General features: G+C 41.5%; 3 protein-coding genes across 10 annotated transcripts in view; 2 read left to right on the top strand and 1 right to left on the bottom strand.

Annotated features, from left to right (window-relative positions):
- Positions 1 to 6,939: 6,939 nt before the first annotated feature.
- Positions 6,940 to 13,149, bottom strand: cd27 (CD27 molecule). Of its 8 annotated transcripts, none has more exons than XM_048261559.1 (8): positions 13,021 to 13,096; positions 10,634 to 10,686; positions 10,069 to 10,211; positions 9,802 to 9,937; positions 9,200 to 9,328; positions 8,375 to 8,590; positions 7,989 to 8,099; positions 6,940 to 7,786 (listed from the first exon to the last, which is right to left on the bottom strand). In XM_048261559.1, exons 4-8 carry the CDS (start codon positions 9,935 to 9,937, stop codon positions 7,647 to 7,649), a joined length of 732 nt encoding a protein of 243 aa, XP_048117516.1. In that variant the 5' UTR covers positions 10,069 to 10,211; positions 10,634 to 10,686; positions 13,021 to 13,096; the 3' UTR covers positions 6,940 to 7,646. The 8 variants fall into 8 exon arrangements, with proteins under 8 accessions (XP_048117516.1, XP_048117515.1, XP_048117517.1 ...); XM_048261558.1 differs by lacking the exon at positions 13,021 to 13,096 and adding an exon at positions 11,684 to 12,131; XM_048261560.1 differs by lacking the exon at positions 13,021 to 13,096 and adding an exon at positions 11,858 to 12,131.
- Positions 13,150 to 13,156: 7 nt separating this feature from the next.
- Positions 13,157 to 19,860, top strand: tnfrsf1a (tumor necrosis factor receptor superfamily, member 1a). The gene is made up of 10 exons (XM_048261556.1): positions 13,157 to 13,295; positions 13,720 to 13,810; positions 14,022 to 14,184; positions 14,912 to 15,040; positions 15,581 to 15,730; positions 15,881 to 15,959; positions 16,692 to 16,762; positions 17,071 to 17,249; positions 17,401 to 17,530; positions 17,911 to 19,860. The coding sequence occupies exons 2-10, from the start codon at positions 13,745 to 13,747 to the stop codon at positions 18,204 to 18,206; spliced, it is 1,263 nt and encodes a 420-aa protein (XP_048117513.1). The 5' UTR covers positions 13,157 to 13,295; positions 13,720 to 13,744; the 3' UTR covers positions 18,207 to 19,860.
- A 1,620-nt stretch (positions 19,861 to 21,480) lies between these two features.
- The window catches only part of plekhg6 (pleckstrin homology domain containing, family G (with RhoGef domain) member 6), a 23,483-nt gene continuing 19,457 nt past the window's right edge, over positions 21,481 to 25,506 (top strand). Inside the window, exons 1-2 of the mRNA XM_048260095.1 lie at positions 21,481 to 21,558; positions 23,379 to 23,601. Of these exons, the coding sequence (XP_048116052.1) occupies positions 21,539 to 21,558; positions 23,379 to 23,601 (243 nt within the window). The 5' untranslated portion in view covers positions 21,481 to 21,538. The remainder of the gene's footprint in view (positions 21,559 to 23,378; positions 23,602 to 25,506) is intronic.

Genomic DNA, 25,506 nt, shown 5'->3' with positions numbered 1-25,506 from the left:
TACCGTTAAGCGTTATTGAGTGATGGAGGCATTTGATTTATTGCATTTGTAGAAAACTATAAATGCGGTTATACCAAGCAAATGTATAGCAGCACTGTTTGTATCTTTCGACTGTCATTTATTGCACGTGCTACAAAATCATTCTGTGCAATGGAAGATTTACCAACGTTACACCGGTCTGATACAGTTTTTGCCTATACATCGTGAGACTGAGGCGCCTGTTTATTTTGTTTTAAGTGCGTGCAGGGTGTGAGAGGGGAATCGATGTGCTTTGATTACAGCTTGGTAGTTGTAGTCTGTGAAATTAAAAAGCACGTGTGTGTGAAGTATCCAAACAATGACACCTTCATTTCATTATGGCTGCTTTAGCAAAACACCTTAAGCTACTGTGTAGTGGGTCCCATTTAGAAGTGGCTACTTCATTCGCTTTCCTTGACTCATGGAGCTACGACAATGTTATTACAACTTTTCGCCCGCGATATGACAGTTTAAGTCCGCTTGATACTGTAAGGTTTAAGCCATTGGTTTCAAAGGAGATTTTATTTGTGTCGCCAGCATAGCCTATTGACAATTTATGTTGTCAATAGGCCTACCTTATAATCCTACCTGTAGCTTAGGGAAGCTAACAACTTTCTATTAGGATCTAGTTTGTTAGTTAGCGTTTTGTCATAACTCCCTGATGCATTTTGCATTTAGAATAGCCAGAGCGTGTATATCTCAATCGGAAAATTAAACAATATCGGTGCCTATGGACTAGGCTGGGTGAACCCAGCCTGATCACCTCCGCTATTTATTTTTTTGATTTCTTAAAAGATTGAGCTTGGTCTGATGAAAGCCAGACTAGCCATGGACCTCAGTTAAACAATGCAAGGGAACATGAATCAGCCTATATTTGCACTAACAATAACGGACAAAAAAGCTCTTCAACTTTGGCCCGTTAAAATGTGTATGAACAGTCTAGCGGCGCATTTCATCAAGGCCCATTTGGACATGTCAGTTATTTGCACCACTGGTTAGATGTAAAACAGCATTTCGTTTCAGACTAGGCTACTGTTACTTAATTTGTGCATTAACAATAACGTTTCAGACTACTGTTACTTAATTTGTGCATTGACAATAAAGTATTACATGAACTAAAGATGACTAAAATCTTATGTAGAAGAAGAAACATTCACAAAAAAAATCCATCCATCCAAAATGACCTTTGTTTTTTGATAGCTGTTGAAAAAACAGCATGGAACTGACAGAGATGTTTTTGTTTATAAATACATAAAAAAATAAATAAATAAATAACATTATGCTGATACCTTTTGCTTTTCCCAAATACAATGTAGCCTACAGGTGTAAGTGACCTTTCATCAATCCAGTTGCAATGGATGAACTGTGATAAACTGCCCTACTTGTGATTGTTTAGAGATTTTAAAGGTTTTATAACAATTCTACATCTTCTTTGGCTATTCTACAATCTATTCACCTTTTCAGCACCAGTAGGGTACTTTCTGTGCAGCCGCACACATTACCTCAGGCATGCCAAACAAGCATACACAAAAGTTTCAAGAGTGGGGGATGGAGTAAAATATGGAGACAAATTGAAGTGTGATTTATTTTCGCGGAACGGATGTACAGGACTGAGCGGCGGTCATATTTTGTACCGCTATGCGGTACATCTAGTTTAACATGTAGGTCTATGAGCCTCAAACATGCATGAAAGCAAGCTGCATGCTTGTGAAATCATTTAGATGGATGGAAAATTCTAGGTCTACCCTAATTGATCTAATCTTTTCCAATAGGACTGACAAAATTGTAGCCTGTGGTGTCTTTGAGCTAGGTATTAGTGACCATTGCCCTGTTGCATGCATAAAAAATACAAAGATAATCAAGAGCAAATCTCACACAGTTACAAAGAGAAACCTAAAACATTTTAGTGAACAAAAATTTTTTCCCGATCTCTTTCATAGCAACTTACATTATACCTCTGAAATCACAGATGTTGAATTGGCACTGGATTTCTTCACAAAACCTTCCTTTCAGTCACTGATAAGCATGCACCTTTCAAAAAATTCAGAGTAAAAAAAGATAGAGTAGCTCCCTGGTTTTCACCTGAATTATCAGCTTTATTTAAGGAAAGAAAACATGGTCACTAGTTAGAAAAACTGGAAACCCATCAGACTGGTTAGTTTTTAAACAATTTAGAAAATAAATGCACATCATCTGTGCGGAAAGCTAAATCTAACTATTACTTAGACTTGATAGCAAACTCCAGATCAAACCCTGCACAATTTTGGAAAGCAGTAAACTCACACAAAAAACACAACGACTAATTCTTTTGCCCACCCATATCAAATATGATGACTGTCTCAGATCTGAACAAAATGACATTACCCTTGCTTTCAATAAACATTTTGTGCGCAGCAAAAGCGGGATCATATAGGTTTAGTCAGATTTTCTTTTTTTTTTTTTTTTTTTCTTTTTTCGCATGCCCAAATTTCCGTCAATGATTCCCGGGACACTGAAAGACCGGGTACACCAAAACTTGGTGGACATGTAACCCCACATGGATAGCATGGAACCATCGTTTTCGTTTTTGATCTGTAGCCCCCCCGCTGAATTGGACCCCCCGAAAGGAGGGTAGGGCAGACACAGTTTTCTGTGAATATCTCGAAAACCGTAGGGTTTAGGAGGACCATTTTTTTTTGTATGTTGATCTCAAGGGGCCATGTCAACCCATTCCATAACCACTCATTTCATGTATAGCGCCACCTAGTTAAACACAAAAAAGTAAAAATGAGGTGGTGTAATTGAAGGTATCTGTGACCTAACATAGTCAAAACTGCACGAAATTGGAAGTGTAGGATCATTATGACACCCTCTGTATGCACGCCAAGTTTTGTGGAATTCCGTTCATGGGGGGCCACACAATAAATTAATTAATGTTACTATACACCAACTGGCCTGTAGGTGGCCGGAGACAGTTTTCTGTGAATATCTCGAGAACCGTAGGGCCTAGGAGGTCCACCTTTTTTTTTGTATGTTGGTCTTAAGGGGCATGTCAACACATCCCATTACCACTTATTTCATGTATAGCGCCACCTAGTTAAAAATTAAAAAGCAAAAAATTAGGTGTTTTCATCTCAATATCTCTGGCTGACAAGGTCAAAACTGCACGAAATTAAAAGTGTAGGATCATTATGACACCCTCTGAATGCATGCCAAGTTTTGTGTACTTTCGTTCATGGGGGGCCTTACAATAAAATAATTTATGTGTACATTTAGTGACGTGACACCAACAAGGATTCCCGGACACTGAAAGACCGGGTACACAAAACTTGGTGAGCATGTACCCCCACATGGATAGCATGGAACCGTCATTTTTCGTTTTCATCTGCAGCCCCCCCGCTGGACTGGACCCCCCGAAAGGAGGGTAGGGGCAGACACAGTTCTCTGTGAATCTTTTTATGGTATGTTGGTCTCAAGGGCCCACATCAACCTGGCTCATAATCACTCATTTGTGATTTGCCCCCCCCCCAGTAAAAAATGAAAATCAGTAGGATTAAAAGAAAGCCAAAATAAATATTCATCATCATCATCATGGCTGCATTTTCAGGATTGGCGAGAAGTAGTCGTTTGTCCACTAGATGGCGCATCTTTGCAGTGAGACGTAATTTTGTTGGAAGTTCAAAGTCAAAGTCAAAGTCAAAGTCAGCTTTATTATCAATTTCTTCACATGTTCCAGACATACAAAGAGATCGAAATTACGTTTCTCACTATCCCACGGTGAAGACAAGACATATTTGACCAATTTTAAGTCCGCAGACAAACATAACATTCAAGTAAACAAAAAAGTAAGTAAATAAGTAAATAAGAGGGCACATATAATAATGAAAAAATAAGAGCAGCAAAATTTTGTCCAAATTGTGCATAGACAGTCAATAAAATACTAGTGCAAATACTGTAAAATACTATAAAATACTGTTTGACCTAAGTAATAAAGAAAGTGGCATAGTGGTGCAAGTTATGTAAGAGCAGCAGAAGTGTTGTGTTTTCAGGACAACAACACCAAGTTGTAAAAATAGCCACAAGTGTGCAAGTGTTCAAGTGTGCAGGTGGAGTAGTGCAGGCGGCCATTGTGGGTCCAATGTCCAGGATGTTATGTAGCTGAGGGTGGAGGGGGGAGAGGAGGGAGAGAGTTCAGCATCCTTACAGCTTGGTGTATGAAGCTGTTGGTGAGTCTGGTAGTGCGGGAGCGCAGGCTTCTGTACCTCTTCCCAGAGGGCAGTAGATCAAACAGATTGTGAGCGGGGTGACTTGCATCACTCACAATTTTGGTCGCCTTGCGGGTGAGGTGGGTGGTGTAAATGTCCTTCAGGGAGGGGAGTGAAGCACCAATGATCCTTCCAGCTGTGTTCACTATGCGCTGCAGGGCTTTCCTGTTGTATTCAGTGCAGCTTCCGCCCCACACAGCGATACAGCTGGAGAGGATGCTCTCAATGGTGCCTCGGTAGAATGTGGTCATGATGGCTGGTGGAGCACTTGCTCGCCTGAGTTTTCGCAGGAAGTACAGGCGGCGCTGAGCTCTCTTCGCCAGTGATGCAGTGTTGGTGGTCCAGGAGAGGTCTTCACTGATGTGCACCCCCAGGAATTTGGTGCTGCTCGCTCTCCCACCACAGCACCGTCGATGGTCAGTGGCAGGTGTTGGGTGTGACCTCTCCGAAGTCAACAACAATCTCTTTAGTCTTGCTGGCGCTCAGCAGGAGGTTGTTGTCCCTGCACCACGTGGTCAGATGGTCGACCTCCAACCTGTATTGAGTCTCGTCGCCCCTTGGTGATGAGACCCACCAGAGTTGTGTGTCGTCCAGCAAATTTCACTATGTGATTGTTGCTGTAGGTTGCAGTGCAGTCATCGTCAGCAGGGTGAAGAGCAGCGGACTGAGCACGCAGCCTTGGGGGGCCCCTGTGCTCAGTGTGATGCTGCTTGAGGTATTGTTGCCAACACGTACTACGTACACGTAAGTTAAAAGTGGGTTGGAAAAAACAATGGACGCTTCATTCAAGGACTGTAATTTACCGCAGCTTAACATCTAATAAGGATAGGATGATGTTCACATGAAGTGTAATTCCCATTTCTTCTTGAAGCCGAAATAAATCTGAGGATGTTTATCGGACATGCTTGGTTTTTACTGCAGGTACGTTAATCTTGTAATATCAATAAGGACCTAGGTAATGTTACCGTTAGCGTTGGTTGAGTGATGGAGGCATTTGATTTATTGCATTTGTAGAAAACTATAAATGCGGTTATACCAAGCAAATGTATAGCAGCACTGTTTGTATCTTTCGACTGTCATTTATTGCACGTGCTACAAAATCATTCTGTGCAATGAAAGATTTACCAATGTTACACCGGTCTGATACAGTTTTGCCTATACATGCGTGAGACTGAGACGCCTGTTTATTTTGTTTTAAGTGCGTGCAGGGTGTGAGAGGGGAATCGATGTGCTTTGATTACAGCTTGGTAGTTGTAGAAAAAAAAAAAAAAAAGCACGTGTGTGTGAAGTATCCAAACAATGACACCTTCATTTCATTATGGCTGCTTTAGCAAAACACCTTAAGCTACTGTGTAGTGGGTCCCATTTAGAAGTGGCTACTTCATTCAAGGCTTTCCTTGACTCATGTAGCTGCGTGAATGTTATTACAACTTTTAGCCACGATATGACAGTTTAAGTCCGCTTGATACTGTAAGGCGTAAGCCATTGGTTTCCAAAGGAGATTTTATTTGTGTCGCCAGCATAGCCTATTGACAATTTATGTTGTCAATAGGCCTACCTTATAATCCTACCTGTAGCTTAGGGAAGCTAACAACTTTCTATTAGGATCTAGTTTGTTAGTTACCGTTTTGTCATAACTCCCTGATGCATTTTGCATTTAGAATAGCCAGAGCGTGTATATCTCAATCAGAAAATTAAACAATATCGGGTGCCTATGGACTAGGCTGGGTGAACCCAGCCTGATCTGCCCGCTATTTATTTTTTGATTTCTTAAAAGATTGAGCTTGGTCTGATGAAAGCCAGACTAGCCATGGACCTCAGTTAAACAATGCAAGGGAACATGAATCAGCCTATATTTGCACTAACAATAACGGACAAAAGCTCTTCAACTTTGGCCCGTTAAAATGTGTATGAACAGTCTAGCGACGTATTTCATCAAGGCCCATTTGGACATGTCAGTTATTTGCACCACTGGTTAGATGAAAAACAGCATTTCGTTTCAGACTAGGCTACTGTTACTTAATTTGTGCATTTACAAAAACGTTTCAGACTACTGTTACTTAATTTGTGCATTGACAATAAAGTATTACATGAACTAAAGATTACTAAAATCTTATGTAGAAGAAGAAACATTCACAAAAAATCCATCCATCCAAAAATGACCTTTGTTTTTGATAGCTGTTGAAAATGGCATGGAACTGACAGAGATGTTTTTGTTTAAAAATACATAAAAAATAAATAAATAAATAAATAAATAACATTATGCTGATACCTTTTGCTTTTCCCAAATACAATGTAGCCTACAGGTGTAAGTGACCTTTCATCAATCCAGTTGCAATGGATGAACTGTGATGAACTGCCCTACTTGTGATTGTTTAGAGATTTTAAAGGTTTTATAACAATTCTACATCTTCTTTGGCTATTCTACAATCTATTCACCTTTTCAGCACCAGTAGGGTACTTTCTGTGCAGCCGCACACACACACTCAGGCATGCCAAACAAGCATACACAAAAGTTTCAAGAGTGGGGGATGGAGTAAAATATGGAGACAAATTGAAGTGTGATTTATTTTCGCGGAACGGATGTACAGGACTGAGCGGCGGTCATATTTTGTACCGCTATGCGGTACATCTAGTTTGAACTATTGCTATTGATTATTATGTCTGTTCATTAGTTCCGAACCTATCCTTGGTGAGGTAACATATTCTTTGTCCTCTGTTTACCACTGGCATTCTTAGATCACCAAGGGCTTGATATAGTGTAGCTATAATACAATTAGGTAACACATTGATTGAACACTTTGACTTGGATAGTCAACCCACAGAGACTTCAGAGATCATCTATTGACATTCAAGTTCCGTATGTAAAAATATTGTTGAACAATTACAGTACTGAACATCATCTTAACCAAATCCAACCCCTATCCCCTAACCATAGATTGCAGTTAACAGAGTTTCAACAGATAGTTTGTTGATCATCTGAGCATCTGAAGATAGTCTATGGGCAGAGTGACCTAAAATATTTTTTTTACATTGAAAACATTGTTTCTGTAGGGCCATTCATTTGAAAGGAATTCACAAAGCAATGGTTGAATTATACACCGGAAAAAAGGTCACAAATTGGTATGCAATTGTACTATCGTGAAGAGAATTTAGTGCAAATGTCAGAAATGAATTGACATTCTGAAGACAGTGTCCCAATTGAAAGAAAACAGATACAGGATAACCTCTAACTTATAATTTTACATTACATTTTACATTTACATTTGCATGTGCGCATGAGTGTATGCGTGCGTGCGTGCGTGCAAGTGTGTCTGTCTCTGTGTATGTGTGTGTGTGTGTGTGTGTGTGTGTGTGTATTAGAATATAATTCAATGTTTATGTTCAACACAAAATTCCCTCTGTCACTTGTCCATTGAGATGATCGGATCCATCTTTTATCCATACTTCCTGGAGGTCTGTACACACTTCAGGCAAGCGCAAAGTCTCTTCTTCTGTACTCTGTGTGTCCTTTGATGACGAATCTGTTGAGCAAAATCAACATTATAAAATGTATAGATCCATCTAATCTTGGTGAGTTGCCTTAGAAGCCATTGTAAAACAGTCTGCAAACTTTACATCAGTATTACTGTGCCACACCAAGATTGTGTTGTTACTTGGCAACCACTACATACATACTGTATATACATATATATAAAACATTGTAGATGTTGTGGAAGCACAAACCATCAAATGTGCAGCAACCAAGTGGCTCCAGCTTTCTGAGCTGAGTGGCAATGATGAGGAGGAGAATGCACACACAGACTATCAACACCACTGGAAGAAGCACTGCTGCATCTGGAACAGAACACATGTAAAGACAGAGAAGGAAGACAGACAGACAGACAGACAGAGAGAGAGAGGGAGGGAGAGGGCGAGACTTTGACTCAACATCCTTTAATTCATCATTGATCAGAAACTGTTATCAGTGACTCAAACAATTCAAAACTGAACTATGAGACCACCATTCACCGCAACTGACATCACAGCTCTCCTTACGATACATTTAACTTGCCTTTAACTTGTTAAGCTGTTATAAAGACTAAAATGCTAAACTTAAACTGAAACTCTACCATCTGGCTCTTTGGCGAGAGTTGTCCATTCTGGTTGTTTGACATCTGTAGTTGTTGACACGGTTGTAGTTGTTGGGGGGGTAGTTATAGTTGTAGTTGTTACTTTTGGTCTCTCTTCTACACAGTCTGAGCAGTCAGCATCTATGCACCTGTGACCCGGCATGCAGCGACACTCAGTGTTTGTCGATGTAGTGCAAGCTTTGAGCTCCTCCTGGCCTATAAAAGACACACATCGGACAATCAGTTAGTGTGAGAGAAACGTTGTCACACACACACACACACACACACACACACACACACACACCTGCACATCTACATACTTCCAGACCAACAGGCTGAGGTGGCATTTCAGTGTATTAGAGATATTTGAGAAAGTGCCAGTTAATGTGTGTACATGTTTGTGTATGTGTTTGTGTGTGTGTCTGTGTGTGTGTGTGTGTGTGTCTCTCTATCTCTATCTCTCTCTGTTTGTTTGAGAGAGGCATGAGAGAAAGTGAGAGATAATGTCTGAATGTGTGCATGTGTGTGTGTTTAAGCATGTGAGTCAGTTATAAGGACAGTACTGAGCCCCCTATGCCTGGAACCCACCAATGGGAAAGCCCCTCATCTATCTGACCTTTACTTCACACACTCATTTCTGTCTGGTTGTCATCACGTTTAATCTGGATATCAGTTTTATTCTCACACCAATACACTGTATGAATAATCTGTAGTGTCAGTACAGTACTTACTAAGACATACTAAAGTTCATTTTTGGTACTGTAGGTAATATTATAAAGACCGCACAGAGCTAAGAGTGAGAGAATAAGACAGAAAGAGACTTACCAAGTCCGCAAGTCTGGCATGCATCGCAACGCGACAAGGCATTGTACACACTGATATACATTCCTTTGCTGCACGGCTTGCATTCTGTATTTCTGGACCCTTCGCGGCATCTAGCTGCCATGATCTCACCTACACAGATGTACACACATAAATACATTTACAAGTGTCTGTGCACCTGCAAACGTACACACACAAGTGTGCACAAACACACACATGCACGCAAGCAGACACATGAGCACATGACACGTACAATAATCAAATAAACTTAAACAGTCACTTATGATATGAGGTATAAAACGACATATCTATTCTGAGCACCAGTTTTGTGAAACATTGCTGGTAAATAGGAGATGTGCAACAAACTTAGACCATAAGCCACTGGGTGAACAATCATTTCTAAATCATTCCATTGCCACTTCACAGGTAAGCTCATATTCTATAAATGATAAATCAAATTCAGTAAGTAGCGTTTTGTGTCATGTGTGTCATTCTGAGACGATGCTTTGGGTGACAATCCGGTACTGAAAAAAAAGATCACAACTTTGCAAATGTTGTGAGATACAGCTTGAGAACAGTCTTCCACAATGGGCTCTCAGACTTACCTGGTTTGCATTTGTTGCAGCACTTGTTGGGAGATCCAGAAGGCCATTGATACTCTTTGCGCTCATCACAAGTGAGTGAGTGGAGGAAGGGGAGGTTGAGGTTCCACAGGAGAACAGTAATCCAGAAGACCCTCATCTGAGAACGGGCGAGTGAGGCAGAAAAAGGGGGAGCAGGATGGAGAGAGAGAGGGGGGGATTCAACTTGGATAGAAATACAGAGAGAAATTGTATCACTCATCTGATCTCTGTTTGAAAGGACTGTGCTACCTTCGGACCTTTGGGTCTTCACCCCTCCAAAGTTACCTCTTCAACACCAGGTGCCGGGCACAGCTTCACAGGACCAAGATTTAGTGTTCAGTCCTTATAGGTACACTATCAGCAATCACCATCCGTCTTAAGACACACTGTGTCTTCCCACATCCAAAAGCAGGAAAGACACCAATTACAATGCATTTTGGTATTCATTTTTTTTACGTAGTTTCTCCAACACATCCAACAGAAATCATCCAGCCTGATCAGAAGCAGCTAAGCTATTAGCTAAGCACAGCCCATTCATCAGAACAAAAACTGACTTGTATAGACATTGGCACCAATGTCTACACACATTTCAAACGTTGTCTGTCGGGTCACGTTGTCTGTCGGGCTATCTGTGCTCTCTGTGAATTAAATTAAATTCATATAAATTTAAACCACTTGAACAAAATGTGACCACCATGTAAGGGGTCTCCTCAGTTTTAATATACCAAAGAAATAGCAGACACCCACAATCAGTGTGATAATCAAAACAGTCTGAAAGGAGGTCCCAGGGAAGAGAGAGGAACCCAGGCCTTACCCTGTGTGCAGCCGAAGAAGAGGATCACAGGCGAGAGCAGATCATCCAGACCCCTGAGTGAGATTGAGTAGGTATGACAGTTGGAGCTATCTCGCAGTCACATTTTACTCCTTTATCAGAAATGTCAAGTGATGAGTCATTTATGAACTCTCAAAAGCTCCCTGGGACCCCACTGATCTCTACCATGTCTACAGTGCACCTAAGCAAGCGCCCTCCAAGCTCCACTTCACCTCCCCCAGACTGTTTCCATGAGCAGCACAGGCTCTCTATATTTTGACTCTTAACTGATTATTGAGCCTAAACGTTCCAAAACAGTCTAGAGTGGTACTGCCCCCCCCCCCCTACATTTGTGTTACCTTCTACACTAACTGAGGGTCTTGTTTCTCCTTAAGCATCTGACTCAAATGCAGAACAACTTCAAAATGGTGATCACTCATCTGATAACTCGCTGTTAGCTGTCATGTGGGTTAAGGGAGGTGACAGTATTTGCCAGTGGCGCCCAGATAAAGCGAGATAAACAAAAAAACGGGCTATAGTGCGTCGTCAGCAGGGTTCTTAAGGACTGGCGTATCTTTTGTTTGGTCTCTCTCTCTCCCTCTCTCTCTTTCTCCGCCACTGTCTCTGTCTAAGACAACCCAAAATTATAAGCGCTGTGAACTGCTTTTTTCTTCTTCTTCTTTTGTGGCTTGACCTGAATTTTCACTGAGCAGCCATCACCTCATGTGACCCTCTCCCCTCGATGTCCCGCAAATGGCCTGACTCACTATCAACTAGCAAACTTCTAGTCAGGTTACTCATTTTCATTTCAGATCAGACTCAAATCAACTAACGGCCCTCCAGAATCATCTCTGCAGCATTATATATATATATATATATAAAAGGTTTCAGGCTGAGAGCTGCTGCTTCACTCTGAGAAATAACATGTGGTCATGCTGTGACCAACCCCTCCACTGTCAGCGTAACCACACGCTTTAATGGTGCAGACCCTCGGTGATGCTACTATAAGGAGGTTATTATGTTAATTAACAGAGAATGAGAGCACAACTATACATCACCAAAATCCCATCTTCACCATCATCATCTTCATGTTCTTCTTCTCATTCATTATATTCAACACCAAAGTCATTACAACTCATATTTTTCTCAGTCTTCTACTTTTCTTTTTCTTCTACTTCTTCATCTTTCTCCCCTTTTTTTTCTTGTTCTTCTATCAGCAAAGCTTACTAAGAAAAGCCGTGAGTTGACTCGTGAGGGGATGTGGTTTTTCAGATGAAGGAAGTTGTTGACATCACCTCACTGGTTTTCTCAGCATAGGCAGCCGGGTGTAGTGAAGCCTGAAGGTATCAGCACCGAAGCACTTTCAACAGGTTGGGTGGTGTCAAATACAATACTAATGGGATCAAATCAATTTGATCAAATTAAGCCTTCTTTTAGTCAGGCAGAAACAGCGCAAAGAGAATACAGTCCCCTAAGCCATACCTGTCAACACTCCCGTTTGTCCCGGGTTTCTCCCGTATTTCAAGGTCATCTTCCAGTACCCTCCCGTTTTGTTATTTCTTTTTTTTTGTTATTTTAAAAAAATCTCCCGTTTTTGGAAAGCTAAATGTTGACAGGTATGCCCTAAGCTCCCAAACGTGGATTTATTTAGCACGACTTTTCGGACATGTCCTTCATCAAAATTGATGAAGGACAACATGTCCAAAACGTTGCGCTAAATAAACACACGTTTGGGAACTTTAATCAGTGTGCGGACCTTTATTATTTCTTCTCAGTTACTAACCGGTATTTGGTCCAGCAGCACCTGCACTCTTGTGATGTACTATCAGTACTATCAGTACACTCCACTACTATCAGTACACTCCATCAATATGTGAGGTGTAATTTTGAATGCCAGCCAGAATATCAGTTGTTCCTTTCAGTGGAGAAAGGGGCCCAGCGCACTTTTGTTAAGCTCATTCAATTCATGTATATATTTTAATTGTTTACGTTTGACAACATTTGGCTTAGGGTGGATTGACCACACAACATTATCTCTTCACATTTCTGTCAGAATCATAGATCTGAAAAATGTTGTTTTGTAAATTTTGACAGGAAAAACGTCAAAAAAGTAATATTCAGGAGGAATGCCTGTTTCTCGGTTTACCTGAGACTGCAGCAAATGTCCCCTTAATTGGATAAATGGTTTACACACATTTAATGTATGCTACAGTGCAATAACACATGTCCTTGTTGGTTATAACATGTTTTAATATGCTATTCGAAATGGTGTAACGATAATAACGATAGGCCTAAATTGATAAAGACAAACGTAGGGGTGTGTGAAAGGAAATGCGTAGGCTATCGAGAGAATGTGTAACTGTTAGCCTATACATTAACCATATGCTTACCCTTACAGTACTGCTTGTGGTGTGGTGGAGTAAACATGCCATTTTCATTTCTTCCCTGTTGTGTTAGTCTGTGTTGGCGAGAATCCGTCGATATGCCCTGCCCGTTTCCCGTTTACGCACACCCCCACACTCCGCTTATGCTGCTTAGAGGAATTGAGCTGGACGCCCGTGCCGTCGTGTGACCTGCTTTTTCTTAAGAAACATAGGTCACCTTTAAGATAAGAATTTATAACAACAATCGTTACAACAATCGATCTGTACTACAGTTTGTTAAGGTAATTTTCTATATGTTCACCTCTTTTCTGTGGGAGTAGAGATACAAGTCTATATCTTGATGTGGTTTGTGTGGGTGTAACCTGATATCGAATTCGAAAGTAAAAATAACTAGGCTACTGTAGGCTAAACTTTCTCAAGATGTAGTCAGAGTCAAAGTCAAACTTAAAGTCAAAGTAGTTAAAGTAATTTTAATCTTAGACCATCATATGTATAATATGTTTGTTGAACATAGAATATACTGCGCTTGCGTTTTTGTGTTATTGCGAAATAGCTTGCTTCGGCTGTTAAATCAGGAAATCAGGAGGCTTGAAAGTTGAAAAATGTGAAGGCATTTACATTGAAACTAATATAGCTATAATACAATACTGTGTGGCTTTTGTAGAACAACATATGTTTTGCCAATCGGTCTACATTTTGGTTTAGATGGATTGAAACCGACAGAATAAGGATGGGCAGAGGTCGCCATATGTCCACATGGACAAACAACGTTGGACTGTGTTCTCTGATTTTTGTGGTGAGACATGAACTATTATTATTATTATCTTGTTGCCAATTTTAAAACCATTAACACCCTTGCAGTAGGCTACGCAAATGACAATGTTCAATCAAAAGCAAAGCCTCTGTTGTGGCTCAACTAATTATATCTGTATATCTACTTGGGGGGTGGGGCAAATTTCAGTTATCTGGTGTCAAATGCTTACATTTGTTTTACATCTGTTCTCCAGCTCCTGGTCCTGCAGTCTCATGCTGTAAGGGGGGTGGACTCTGCAGGGCCTTGGCCAAGCCAGTCCCCAGCCAGCCCCACCAACAGCAGCCATGAGGTCAAATGTCAGTTAGATGAGTACCTACACTCCAGCAAACAGTTCTGCTGTAACAAGTGTAATCCAGGTAAGAGGGCACTCTCTAATGTCTCCAGTCCAGGATTATGAAATTAGTACATTAAGGCTTTTGATCTGGTACAAGGATGGGCAACTAGTAATAGTATGCCCATGCTGATGTCTTTCCAGTCATTTATGGCAAAGATCATAATCATGGTTATTTTGGTCAATATTGAGGTCATGATTAACCTGGTTCCTAGTTGATTTTGGAAACACATTGATTTTGAAAACATCATCCATTTTTTAGGGTTTAAATTAACAGTGAATAAAATTTAATTTAACTAAACACAAAGAGAAATACGTTCAAAAAAAGAGAATAACAAGAGTTACCACTGTAAAGCAAAGGGGTGTGCTGGATTAATAACTCAGGACAAATTGGGAGCATTGTTGCCGGATTAATTGATTGCACAGTCCTTCTCTCCACATTTTTCATTTGCTCACTAATAAATACACACATAACAGGAGGAGCTGTGGGAAAAGCAGCATTCATATTACATTTGACTCTGAAGTGCTCATTGGGGCCAATGAATCTGACCCAGGGGCCATTTCCCAATCCCATCCCATCTCTTGCTAGCTATCACTCTTTTCTGTCCTATCTGGATAAAGACATAAAGCCCAAAATATACTTGAAAATACATGTAACCAAATTAACTCGGTATGCTGCTAATTTATAGATTTGAGTGAAAGAGTCAACCAGTGTGCGGGTGATTTAACTGTTCATTTCTGTTCTCTTAAAGGCTTCAAACTGGACAAGGAGTGTGATGGTCCAGGCAAGGCTACCAGATGCCAACAGTGTATAGATGGATATTCATACATACATACAGCTAACTCCAGTCCCAATTGCTTCAAATGCAACAGATGTAAAGGTGAGCGAGTAGGGCCACTGGCCTCACAGTCCATGACTGCAGCTCTGCCCCGCACAGAGAGTGTGCTGCTATTCACTGCATGGTGTTCAGTTGCAGCTGCTGCACTAAACAGTGTGAAATGATCCTCTGTATTGCCATGTTTTCATTTGGGTTGCTGTGAATGAAACATAAGGGTCAGCATTTCTGTAGCTATTTAGTAAGTTTAATTTGGGTAGGTGCAAAATATGAAATCCAAGCGTTTCTGCAGCTATTAACCAAGCTGGACTGGGTACAACCCATCCATTGATGTTGGGGGTCATCTTAACTAGATTTGACCCAGATGTGGGTGATCTCATCCAACTGGTCCTGACCTGACAGCATCAGTGTAAGCTGGGAGATGATCACTGTCTGTAGTGTTACTTGATCTGGTCTTGACTGTATTATCCTTTGTAAGCCTTTACTGGTGATCTTATTAGTAGTGTATTATGTAGTTGCTGGAGTTAGTGTCTTCTCCCTCTTGCCCTTTCACTGACTCTCTCTCTCTCTGTCGGTACCTTTCAGACAATGAAGTGGAAATCACCAAATGTGACTACAAGACAAACAGAATCTGTGAATGCAAGGAAGGCTACTACAAAAAGAGTATTACCAAACTAGACCATCAGTGCGTTAGGTGCACGACATGTGGTGATGGAGAGAGAGAAATAAAAGCATGTAAGTATGTGTATGTCTGTGTCTGTTTGTTTGTATATTAATATGTGAATGATTAAGATAGAAAGAGAGAGAGAGAGATGCACTCAGTTATGATCGATTGACAATGAGCCATTTAGCTTACAATTCATCTGTTAATTGTTTTTCTCACAGGTAAACCAGAGCAGAACAGAGTATGTGATTGTAAATACCTCCATCCTCGTGAGAATTCATCAACAACCTGTACATTTCAGTAAGTACCACAGTATGCAACATTACATGTGACTGATCTGATTCAAACTTCTACACACACACACACACACACACACACACACACACACACAGATACATAACACACTGTGTAAATGCAAAATAAAGTGATTATTCATTATTCTTATTATATTTCAAACCTTTCCACTCATAATTCCTTGTCCGGATGGACATTTGCATTAAAGGGGTCATGCCACAGGTAATGTGTATTTGGCTTTGAAATGAGACATGTCAATGGGACTAGGGCAGTTCCCTTCCCTGTCTGTCGTGGCCATAGAAAGGAAATAGTCATGCAGCACTGCCAAATAAGAAAGGCATGTCTGCATCACAACTGCTCTCATTTATTATATTTCCTCCTCTGTTAGCAATCTAGCAATTCACCTGGAAAATATGTAGATGGCAAAATGTCATATCAAAAACCTTGCAGACTTTACAAAAACATCTGAGATTTCATCAGCTATTTCATCATGTTTTAAGCTCACATGGTTTTCCTGTAATTGCAAAAATGTTTCCTTTGTTCCAGCTACTTTCTATTGGCAGTTGCTTTATTGGCAGTTGCTACTGTCGTGTTTGTATAAGGATGTTTAAACACAACTTAGACCCAGTTTAGTTGCGTTCGCATGTGTTTCGGGGTGGTTTCTACTTTTATGCAGTGTACAAACACTGATTGTGAATCTGAACAGAGCTGTCCCCTTTTTCCTCTGTGTTACTCTAGGTGTAGCAAGATTTCCGACTTATGTCACCAATGTGGCCAACGGGAGAAATGTCCTGGTCCTGGCAATCAAGGTGTTTGTTCACTCGCAATTTGTTGTATAGGGTGTTTACCTGTGAGTGCAAAAGTGCAAGAGAGAGAGAGAGAGAGAAAGAGAGCTAGTAAAGAGAGTAATGGTGTGTGTGTGTGTGTGTGTGTGTGTGTGTGTGTGTGTGTGTCTTCATCTTACTGTATTGTGACAGAATAAAGACAAGACAAGGATCTCTTTATGATGTTAAATGATAGTCTCTAATGCAGCCACAGAAGGATGATGTGAGAGTCAGCATGTCAGCAGAGAGAGCCCTTGTGGTGTTCTAATCCTTGGCATGTTTGTTCTTTACAGACTGGTCTCTGATAGTGGCAGTTCCATTCACTATCATGGCAACTGCTCTGCTAACAGCTCTAGGTATGTTGAGCTACAAGGCCATCAAACACAGACTGATGCGGGAGAAACTCCAAGGAAAATCTCCAGCTACCTCAGAACCTCCTGGCTCCCCTTGTGAGTCACTCGATTCCACAGAGGTAAAAATACACCAAATATTTTATTTCTGTCCTCGATGCCACAGATGATTTTCTATCAGAGTTGTTTTACTGTAACATGTGGTAGAGACATGGTGTGTTTTACATATTGGATGTTTATGTTAAGATGCTTAGTTGATGTTTCTTTCTTCAGTCTCTCCTCATAGTGACCACCCCAGAGAGCCACATTAGGAATGACCACAATGAGGGTGTTCCCTTCTCAATTCAAGTGCCCAATGAAACGCAGACTGCATTACCTGACTGTGTACCACAAGAGATTAATAGTAAGTATGTGGAAGTGTGTCTGTGGGTGTGTCTTTTAGGGTTGATTGTGTATGTCTGTAAGTGTATTCATAAGTGTACTATAAACATCTGTATACTTTTCAGTTTCATACTCTGTGTGTGTGTGTCTGTGTGTGTGTCTGTGTGTGTGTGTGTGTGTGTGTGTGTGTCTGTGTGTATTTCATGGTAAAGAGGAAACTCTGCTTCCTGTCGTCACCATTTCCTCTGTTGCCTTTGGCACGAATGTTTATGAATGTGAGAAAACAAACAAACAAACTCACTTAAGAATGTCTGTTCATCATTTTCCAACTTTTTCTCTCGCTCCATCTCTCTCTCTCTGTTTCTCTCTCTCCATTCTTGTCTTTGTCCATCTCCACCATAGCCAGCAAATTCATCTACTCAATTCTGGAGGAGGTCCCTGTGGCGCGTGTCACAGAGCTGGTCCGTCTGCTTGGCGTGAAAGACCAGGACATCGAGAGGGCAAGACGGGACAACCCTTTGTCCTGCAAAGACGCCCACTACGACATGCTGAAGCGGTGGGCGGACAGTGGGACGCGACGCCGCACCACCACACTTCCCTGGCCACTACTGCTGCAGCTGCTGGCTACACTGAGAGATATGGGACTCGGAGGCTGCGCAGAAAGCCTGGAGGTCGAATACGACCTAGATTTGGCATGACACACACACTCACACAGAGAAAACATTGGCACACACACGCAAGTGTCATGGCCATTCAAACTTGAGTTTTAACACACTGAGAAACATGTGTGGACAAAGCCCGAAGATCGAATATGACCTAGAACAAGCATGAACACCCACTCACACACACACACACACACACACACACACACACACACACTGGCACACACACTCAGGTGCATGTGTCGGAGCGCATTCAAACTTTTCACCCACTGAGAGACAAGGTTACTCAGAGGGTGTGGACAAAGGCTGTGAGACCAAGTAGAGGAACACCAAACCTCAACGGACCCACAAGCTGTATTCCATGGAATGCTGATTCATAGGACCAAGCAGGGGCCAGATTTATTGTCTGTCATAGGGCCCTTATTTTTCTAGCAAGTGTGCCTGGGACCAAGCCTTTAGTCTTTTCAGGGAACATGTAATAGACTTCAGTGAATGGCATGTAGAGAGTGTATGTCATTTGAATGTGTATATGTGTGTGTGCTAAGAAGATTATTTGAGGCATAGATTGAGGTGTTTCTGTGTGAAGGGAAGGCGGTTCACCTCCAGACTAGCTGTCAGACAGTAACACAACACAGACAACATGAATGGACACTGTTCCCAGATCAGTCCCATTAACACAAGACAGCAATATTTTGTGTAGATGGTCTCTGTAAATCTTCATTTATAAGAACTCTGGCATTAATAGATACTTAAGCCTGGCGTTTAATGGCAATCTGAAATGATGAACTATTTTTATGATGCTATTTAGCATTATTCAGATTCACATGAATAAAAGTGCAGTAAATCCAATCTTAATCATCATTATTTACTAACAGAAACAGTCAGCGCTTTGCTGTGATGATAATTGTTGGCCTTGGCATAGTACAGTGTTTCATCTGTACTAGTAAATGAATAAGCTCAACAACACTAATGTTTGTGTTCCTGAATTCTGTCACATGTACAGCATGTACACTGAAAAAAACACATGTTTAATATGCTTATTTTTATCTAGTGTAACTAGTGGCCGTAAGTATACAAATCAGTAGGTATAAAAATAAGAATACATGTAACATGTAATTTTTGTCAGTGAGGGACAGGAACAATCAACCAGCTAGTTAGACAACTTTCTCTGCACTTTTGGCTTACATTGCTGAAGGGGAGGTGCTATATTCATTTGTCAAATGTTTGTTATCCCAGTGGAGGGGAAAAGATATTAAGCATTATCACATCTGTCATCTGTTTCTGTTACTAATGAGGAGTCTGTTTAAGCAAAGAAACTCGTTATTTTATTATTGAATACTTGTAAATATATTATAATGGTGCAGATACTGTGTGATGTATTAGTAGAAGTCGTAAACAGATTATTGAGCTGATTTGATGCAGGATGGAATTTGTAAAATATACAATATAATATGTCTCTATTCATTTTTCAGCCAGAAGTAAGACGGAACTACTGGCTTGGTATAATATGCCCCTCAGATCCATAAATAAAATATGCAAATAGAAATATACAGAAAAAAGGTATTTATTCATGCGTCAGATTACAGTAAAGGTTTCATAACGGTATACCGTATTGCCATATTGAAATTCTTACACGCTCGTATTTATTCAAATGTCCACTTCACAGAATTAAACTATATTGTTTAAATTATGAGTGCATTTGGTTGTGTTGTTGTGATTAGTCTTTTTTGTGTATTTGTTTGTGGATAAGTGTGTATAATTCATAGTTTTAGTGTGTGTGTATGTGTTTGTCTGTGGATAAGTGTGTATAATTCATAGTTTTAGTGTTTGTGTATGTGTGTCTGTGGATAAGCGTGTATAATTCATAGTTTCAGTGTTTGTGTGTGTGTGTGTTTGTGGATAAGCATGTATAATTCATAGTTTTAGTGTTGTGTGTGTCCATGTCTGTGGATAAGCGTGTATAATTCATAGTTTCAGTGTTTGTGTGTGTGTGTGTGTGTGTGTTTGTCTGTGGATAAGCATGTAAAATTCATAGTTTTAGTGTGTGTGTGTGTTTGTCTGTGAATAAGCATGTATAATTCATAGTTTTAGTGTGTGTGTGTCTTTTTATAAGCGTGTATAATTCATAGTTTTAGTGTGTGTGTGTGTTTGTGTGTTTGTCTGTGGATAAGCGTGTATAATTCAAATGGTATGCAGTCCAGCTGCATTTCTGTTTATTGTCCGTGTATCATCTTGATATGGCAGTTTCCGTCTAGCTGTAAGTCCCCACCTCCAGGTCCTCCTGGCCCTCTCTCTGCTCCCCTTGTGGCCCTCCACACACACACACACACACACACACACACACACACATGAATGTGTCTTAATCTGTTGATTTGTTCATGTGATGTGTGTTTGCGTGTGCGTGCATGGGCATGTGTGTGTGTGTGTGTGTGTGTGTGTGTGTTGCTGTGTGTTTGTGTGTGTCTGTCTGTGTACGTGTACCTACATGTCTATACGTCTGTGCAACTTGCCTTGTTCTGCCTGTGTGATCTATTGTACTTAATTGCCCTCAAGCTTTTCTTCAGTCACACCCTTAAAACGCAAACCGAGGTGGAGGAACTGAGAAATCAGTCTCTCTCTCTCTCTCTCTCTCTCACACACACACACACACACACACACACAAACACACACACACACACACACACACACACACACTCACTCTCGCAATTGCTGCAGTTTCCACATCTCTGCTGCTGACTCATAAGCTCTCTGGAATCCAGAGGGAAGCCACGTGCTGCTGGCAGTCCGTAGCACCTTTGCTCACAGTTTGTCTGGAACTCTGATTCATGTGTGTGACGACGCATCAGGGGTTGTGCCTCACCACCAGAGCTTGGCCTGGTCCTCAGCTTCCTTGTTTTGTGACTTTTTACAGAGTCCAGAACCAGTCAAGGAGCATATCCTTGACCCGATTCTGGCCTGGGTCCTCTCTGGATGCTGATCCGAATCTGAGGTCATGCCACTTCACCCTATAGGCTGTCCTTGTCACGCCTGACGAAAACCATTAGCACCTCACTGTTGAGATTTGCTGAGATTCTTAGCATAGTTGGACGTGTCCCAAGTGACTGAGCAAACCATGGACTCCTCATCGCCTCACTTAGACAAACCCTCTTCGGGCTGGCTAATGAGCAGCAGCCAAGTTGAGGCCAGACAAGTCAAGCCTCCCCGAAGCCTGTCGGTCCAGTCAGGCCAGTTGGCAGAGAAAGGGAGAGGAGAGAAGACAAGTGGAGGGAGGGACTGGTTAATGAGGAGGTGAGACTCAGGAAGCCAGGTACAGGTACAGGGACAGAGAACTGACTCACACAGGGAATAAAGATGATCGCCTGAGAGACATGGAGACGGCGAAAAACAGGTAATCTACAGCTTCTAGTACACAGACTACAGCTAGGAGAATGGGAATAGGGGTTTGTGTAGGTCCATTCATTCTCTCTTTCTCTCTCTCTCTCTCTCTCTCTCTCTCTCTCTCTCTCTCTCTCCGAGGTCTACTTAACAGATCTGTTTTGGTGTCTTGGCAGTTAGGGAGCATTGAGTTTGTGTTCCATGTTGTTGCAGAGAGCTTTTACCAACCCCCACTCCAACATGGATGTTTTAGGTCTGTGCTTCTTTTTAGGGTACAGACAAAAAGGGGTGTGTTGACCTCATGGAGTCTCTCTTTGACTCAGGTAGTGAAGGTCTCCTGTGTGTTCGGTGTGTTAGGGTTTCATATCAGGTGCTGGCCTACGGTGTTGATGTTTGCCACGCAAGTGCCACACACGCCGGGGGTGTAATACCTCTACGTCAAGCCTGTCTGCTCACATCTGTGTTAAACCTCAACTGTTGAGTAATCACCTCATTTCTGTCTATTTCCATTTCTTTCTTTCTTTCTTTCTTTCTTTCTTTCTTTCTGTGTTTATTACTTCTGAAAGTTTTGAAGGCCTTTTGTTCCGATGAAGTGGGCAGCCCCAATCAAAAACAGATGGTTCATCGAGACCTTTAAGTGATGAATCACAAACTGCATATGCATACTTATGTGTTTCCCAATCCTCAGTCACAGAAACCATGGCTGTGAATGTGAGCTACAGAAACTGGAGCCTTGCTGATGGGTTATCAACGGTGTAAACAACTGAGTGAAGACGGAAAGAAAGCTTGGTGGAGGGCTGTTGTGACCTGAGAAATGTGTGTGATCACTGCGATCTAATCCTGTGTCAGCAGACATGTAGCCTGTCCCCGACCTTTACTCTCACAGGATGTTTTTAAAAGTTTGACAACTTCAGGCTTCAGGCTGCTTTGATTTTCTCCCCCACATCGAGGTTTCTGTTCCGGCTGAAACTCTGGTGTTTGAGCTCCATTGGCTTCCCTTAGCCGCCCTCAGGTCACTAATGCTTGCATATCAAGTGACTGCTGGGTCTGCACCCACTTACTGAAGTGCTCTCATAAAGGCTTATGTTACCCCTCGGCTGCTGCGCTCCTCCCAGGAACTCTGGCTGGCACTGCCGCCACCACACTTACGGCAATCCAGACTTTTTTCATCTGTGGTCCCCCAATGGTGGAACAATCTGCCAAGTCCCATCAGAGCAGGGTCATCCCTCTTTATCTTCAAAAAGATCTTGAAAACACAACTCTTCCAAGGATACCTCCTCTCCTAGCGCTTCTGACAACCTCACACACCTGATACGCACCTACCATGCTCTTCCCTCTCTCCCCTCTTCCCCACCTCTCCACTTCCCTCTCTTCTCTCCTCTACCTCCTCTTCTACTTCTTCTCCTCCAACCATACTTTGACCAGTACTTAATCATGGTAATTCCTAGTTAAGGTCTCCTCTGCACTGTACCTTAAATTATATTATATTGCTATTGCTGTAGTTCTGTAGCTTAAATGTTCAAATGCTTAAATGTTATTCTATTGCTGTAAGTTGCTTTGGATAAACGTGCCTGCCAAATGAATACATGTAAATGTAAATGTATTTGGGTCTTTTCTGGCCTTCAGTGTCCTGTTGTAGACTGGTTCTACCTCCAACTCTGTGTGTGTGTTTGTGTGTTTGGTGCTGCGTAGGCCTCAGGTATGTTTCCCTTAGGTCATGGTCTACATCGTCACTCTTTCTCATGTTTTAGCACCTAGTCACTTGTCTGAAAGGTAAGCTCTGTGGGGGCGTTCTAACAGTCTCACTGCGTTTCTCACAATAAATCACAACAGCCATCCCTCCAAGGCACCTAACCAAAATACAGGAAGTGATGTCGTTCCCCTGGAGGATATGGACTCCAATAACCAGAGGAAGGATGCCCGGGCAGAGACGCCAAAGGAGGAAGAGAGAGATGCTGAAGTGGAGAATGTCCCAGATAGCACTGTGCCAGCTGCAGATGTACTCGATGGCCAGGTGGCGCCACACAAGCACCGATCCAACACAGTCGGCCCTCAGGTGCAGTCATGTTTAATTAGTATCTACTTAGTATTGACTGCCTGTATGAAGAAAACAAACCAAAACAAACCGATGCCCAGGGAAATGTGTTAATTTGTGATTTAAATTGAACAAGCATTAGCCTGGGAGAACCCAGACAAATCTTGAATTTGAATTTGCTCTGCAGGTCCATCTAGCAAAGAGGCCATTCACCCCCATTTCCAATGTTCCGGGCGGGCTTACAGTAACATGATGGCATGGAAGCAGTTTTTGAAAAATACTTGTTTGTTGAGATGATTTTTTTTTTTTTTCCTGCTGCTCTGCATATGTCCCCTTACAAAAATGAAATGTTTGTAGCAGATTTACAGCAAACTTGTGGGTGATTTGTGGGAAACAAATGAGTACACTAGAAAATACAAGAAGTTTGCAAGTGTTGGCTGCTAGAGACAAACTTCTAGCAAAGAAGTTTGCCACTAGTGGCAAATGTGCTCACCAGTGATTTGCCACCACTCTAGATAGATAGATAGATAGATAGATAGATAGATAGATAGATAGATAGATACTTTATTGATCCCCAAGGGGAAATTCAAGTTCACTAAGCCAATAATGGCAAACTTCCAGTGAACTTCTGGTGACAAACCTACAGTAATGTACATGACATTGCTACAAATTTGCTGTAACATTGCCAAAGGTTAACCGCAATTGTTTGCCAGAAAATGTATTTGCATGTGAAAAAATGACCTTGCCACAAATTTGCGGCAACTGTTCACCAGAAACCTGAAATTTCTGTAAGGGTCATCTCCTTCATTGCTCTGATTAGTTTTAGGTCTATCCAATTGCATCCAGAGGCATTTTGATGTGCGTCCGTTGGTGACGCCCCTTGGAAATGGGAGGTGAATTAATCTTGTCCAGACACAATCTCAATTTCAATGGAGATAAGGTCTGGTGCTAACCAGGCTAAACAAGCAAAGAGGTTTTTTTTAAATAGATAGATAGATAGATAGATTACTTTATTCATCCCTAAAGGGAAATTATGGTGTTACAGCAGCAATTAATAATATAAACATATATTACACATACATACATACATACATACATACATACATACAAGTTAAAAAAATAGAATAAAAACATAAATAAATACAATTGGATATAGTTAAATAGGTTGTAAACTGCATTGTCTCTCTGCATAAGATTTTTCTCTCACAGCACAAAGGGGAGTTGTTGTAAATAGTTATGGCAGTGGGCAGGAATGATTTCCTATAATGGTCCTTGTTACAGCGAAGTTGGACAACCTCCAGCTGAAAACACTCTGTTGTCTGACCAGTAGTTCGTTCAGTGGATGTGAGGTGTTGTCCATAATGTTAAGGAGCTTTTGCAACATCCTTCTCTCAACAACTAACTCTAGGGGTTCAAGTGTAGCCTACTTCCAGAGCCAGCTCTTTTAATCAACTTGTTTTTTGGTGTCATTTGCCCTGATACTGGTGCCGCAGCAGATGGCTGCAAAGAAAATGGTACTAGAAACAGCAGACTGGTCAACCATGTTCATTTTCCTGCTGCACACATTAAAAGATCTAAGCTTTCTCAAGAAGTATAGCCTGCTCTGTCCCTTCCTGTATACAGCCTCAGTGTTGCACTTCCAGTCCAGTTTGTTATTTAGATGTACACCCAGATATTTGTAGTTTTCCACTACCTCCACCTCTTTCCCCATGATGGAGACAGTGTTTAACTTTGTCCTAGCCCTCCTAAAGTCCACTGCCATATATTTGGTCCTGGCCACATTTAAGAGTAGGTGGTTGTTTCGCCACGCCACAAAGCTGTTCACCAGTTCTCTATACTCAGTCTCCTCCCCATCCTTCACACACCCCACAACTGCAGAGTCATTAGAGTATTTCTGCAGATGACAGGTTCTGAGAGTTGTACTGA

Source organism: Alosa alosa, chromosome 13, assembly GCF_017589495.1.
Source record: "Alosa alosa isolate M-15738 ecotype Scorff River chromosome 13, AALO_Geno_1.1, whole genome shotgun sequence".
NCBI lineage: Eukaryota > Metazoa > Chordata > Actinopteri > Clupeiformes > Clupeidae > Alosa > Alosa alosa.
The sequence above is the reverse complement of the archived record's forward strand: the minus strand, read 5'-3'. Positions and strand labels throughout refer to the sequence as shown.

What these genes read in the sequence shown, in the direction of transcription:
- cd27 (XM_048261557.1), bottom strand. Translation starts at nt 13,068, where the DNA reads ATGAAAATGGCATGTTTACTCCACCACACCACAAGCAGTACTGTAAGG. An exon ending in TCTCGCCAAAGAGCCAGATG is followed by an intron (nt 8,100 to 8,374) that starts GTAGAGTTTCAG and finishes GTTCTGTTCCAG; the next exon opens with ATGCAGCAGTGCTTCTTCCA. An exon ending in TGGTTGCTGCACATTTGATG is followed by an intron (nt 7,787 to 7,988) that starts GTTTGTGCTTCC and finishes TTTGCTCAACAG; the next exon opens with ATTCGTCATCAAAGGACACA.
- tnfrsf1a (XM_048261556.1), top strand. Translation starts at nt 13,745, where the DNA reads ATGGGCAGAGGTCGCCATATGTCCACATGGACAAACAACGTTGGACTG. An exon ending in TCAACAACCTGTACATTTCA is followed by an intron (nt 15,960 to 16,691) that starts GTAAGTACCACA and finishes GTGTTACTCTAG; the next exon opens with GTGTAGCAAGATTTCCGACT. An exon ending in AGTCACTCGATTCCACAGAG is followed by an intron (nt 17,250 to 17,400) that starts GTAAAAATACAC and finishes TTCTTTCTTCAG; the next exon opens with TCTCTCCTCATAGTGACCAC.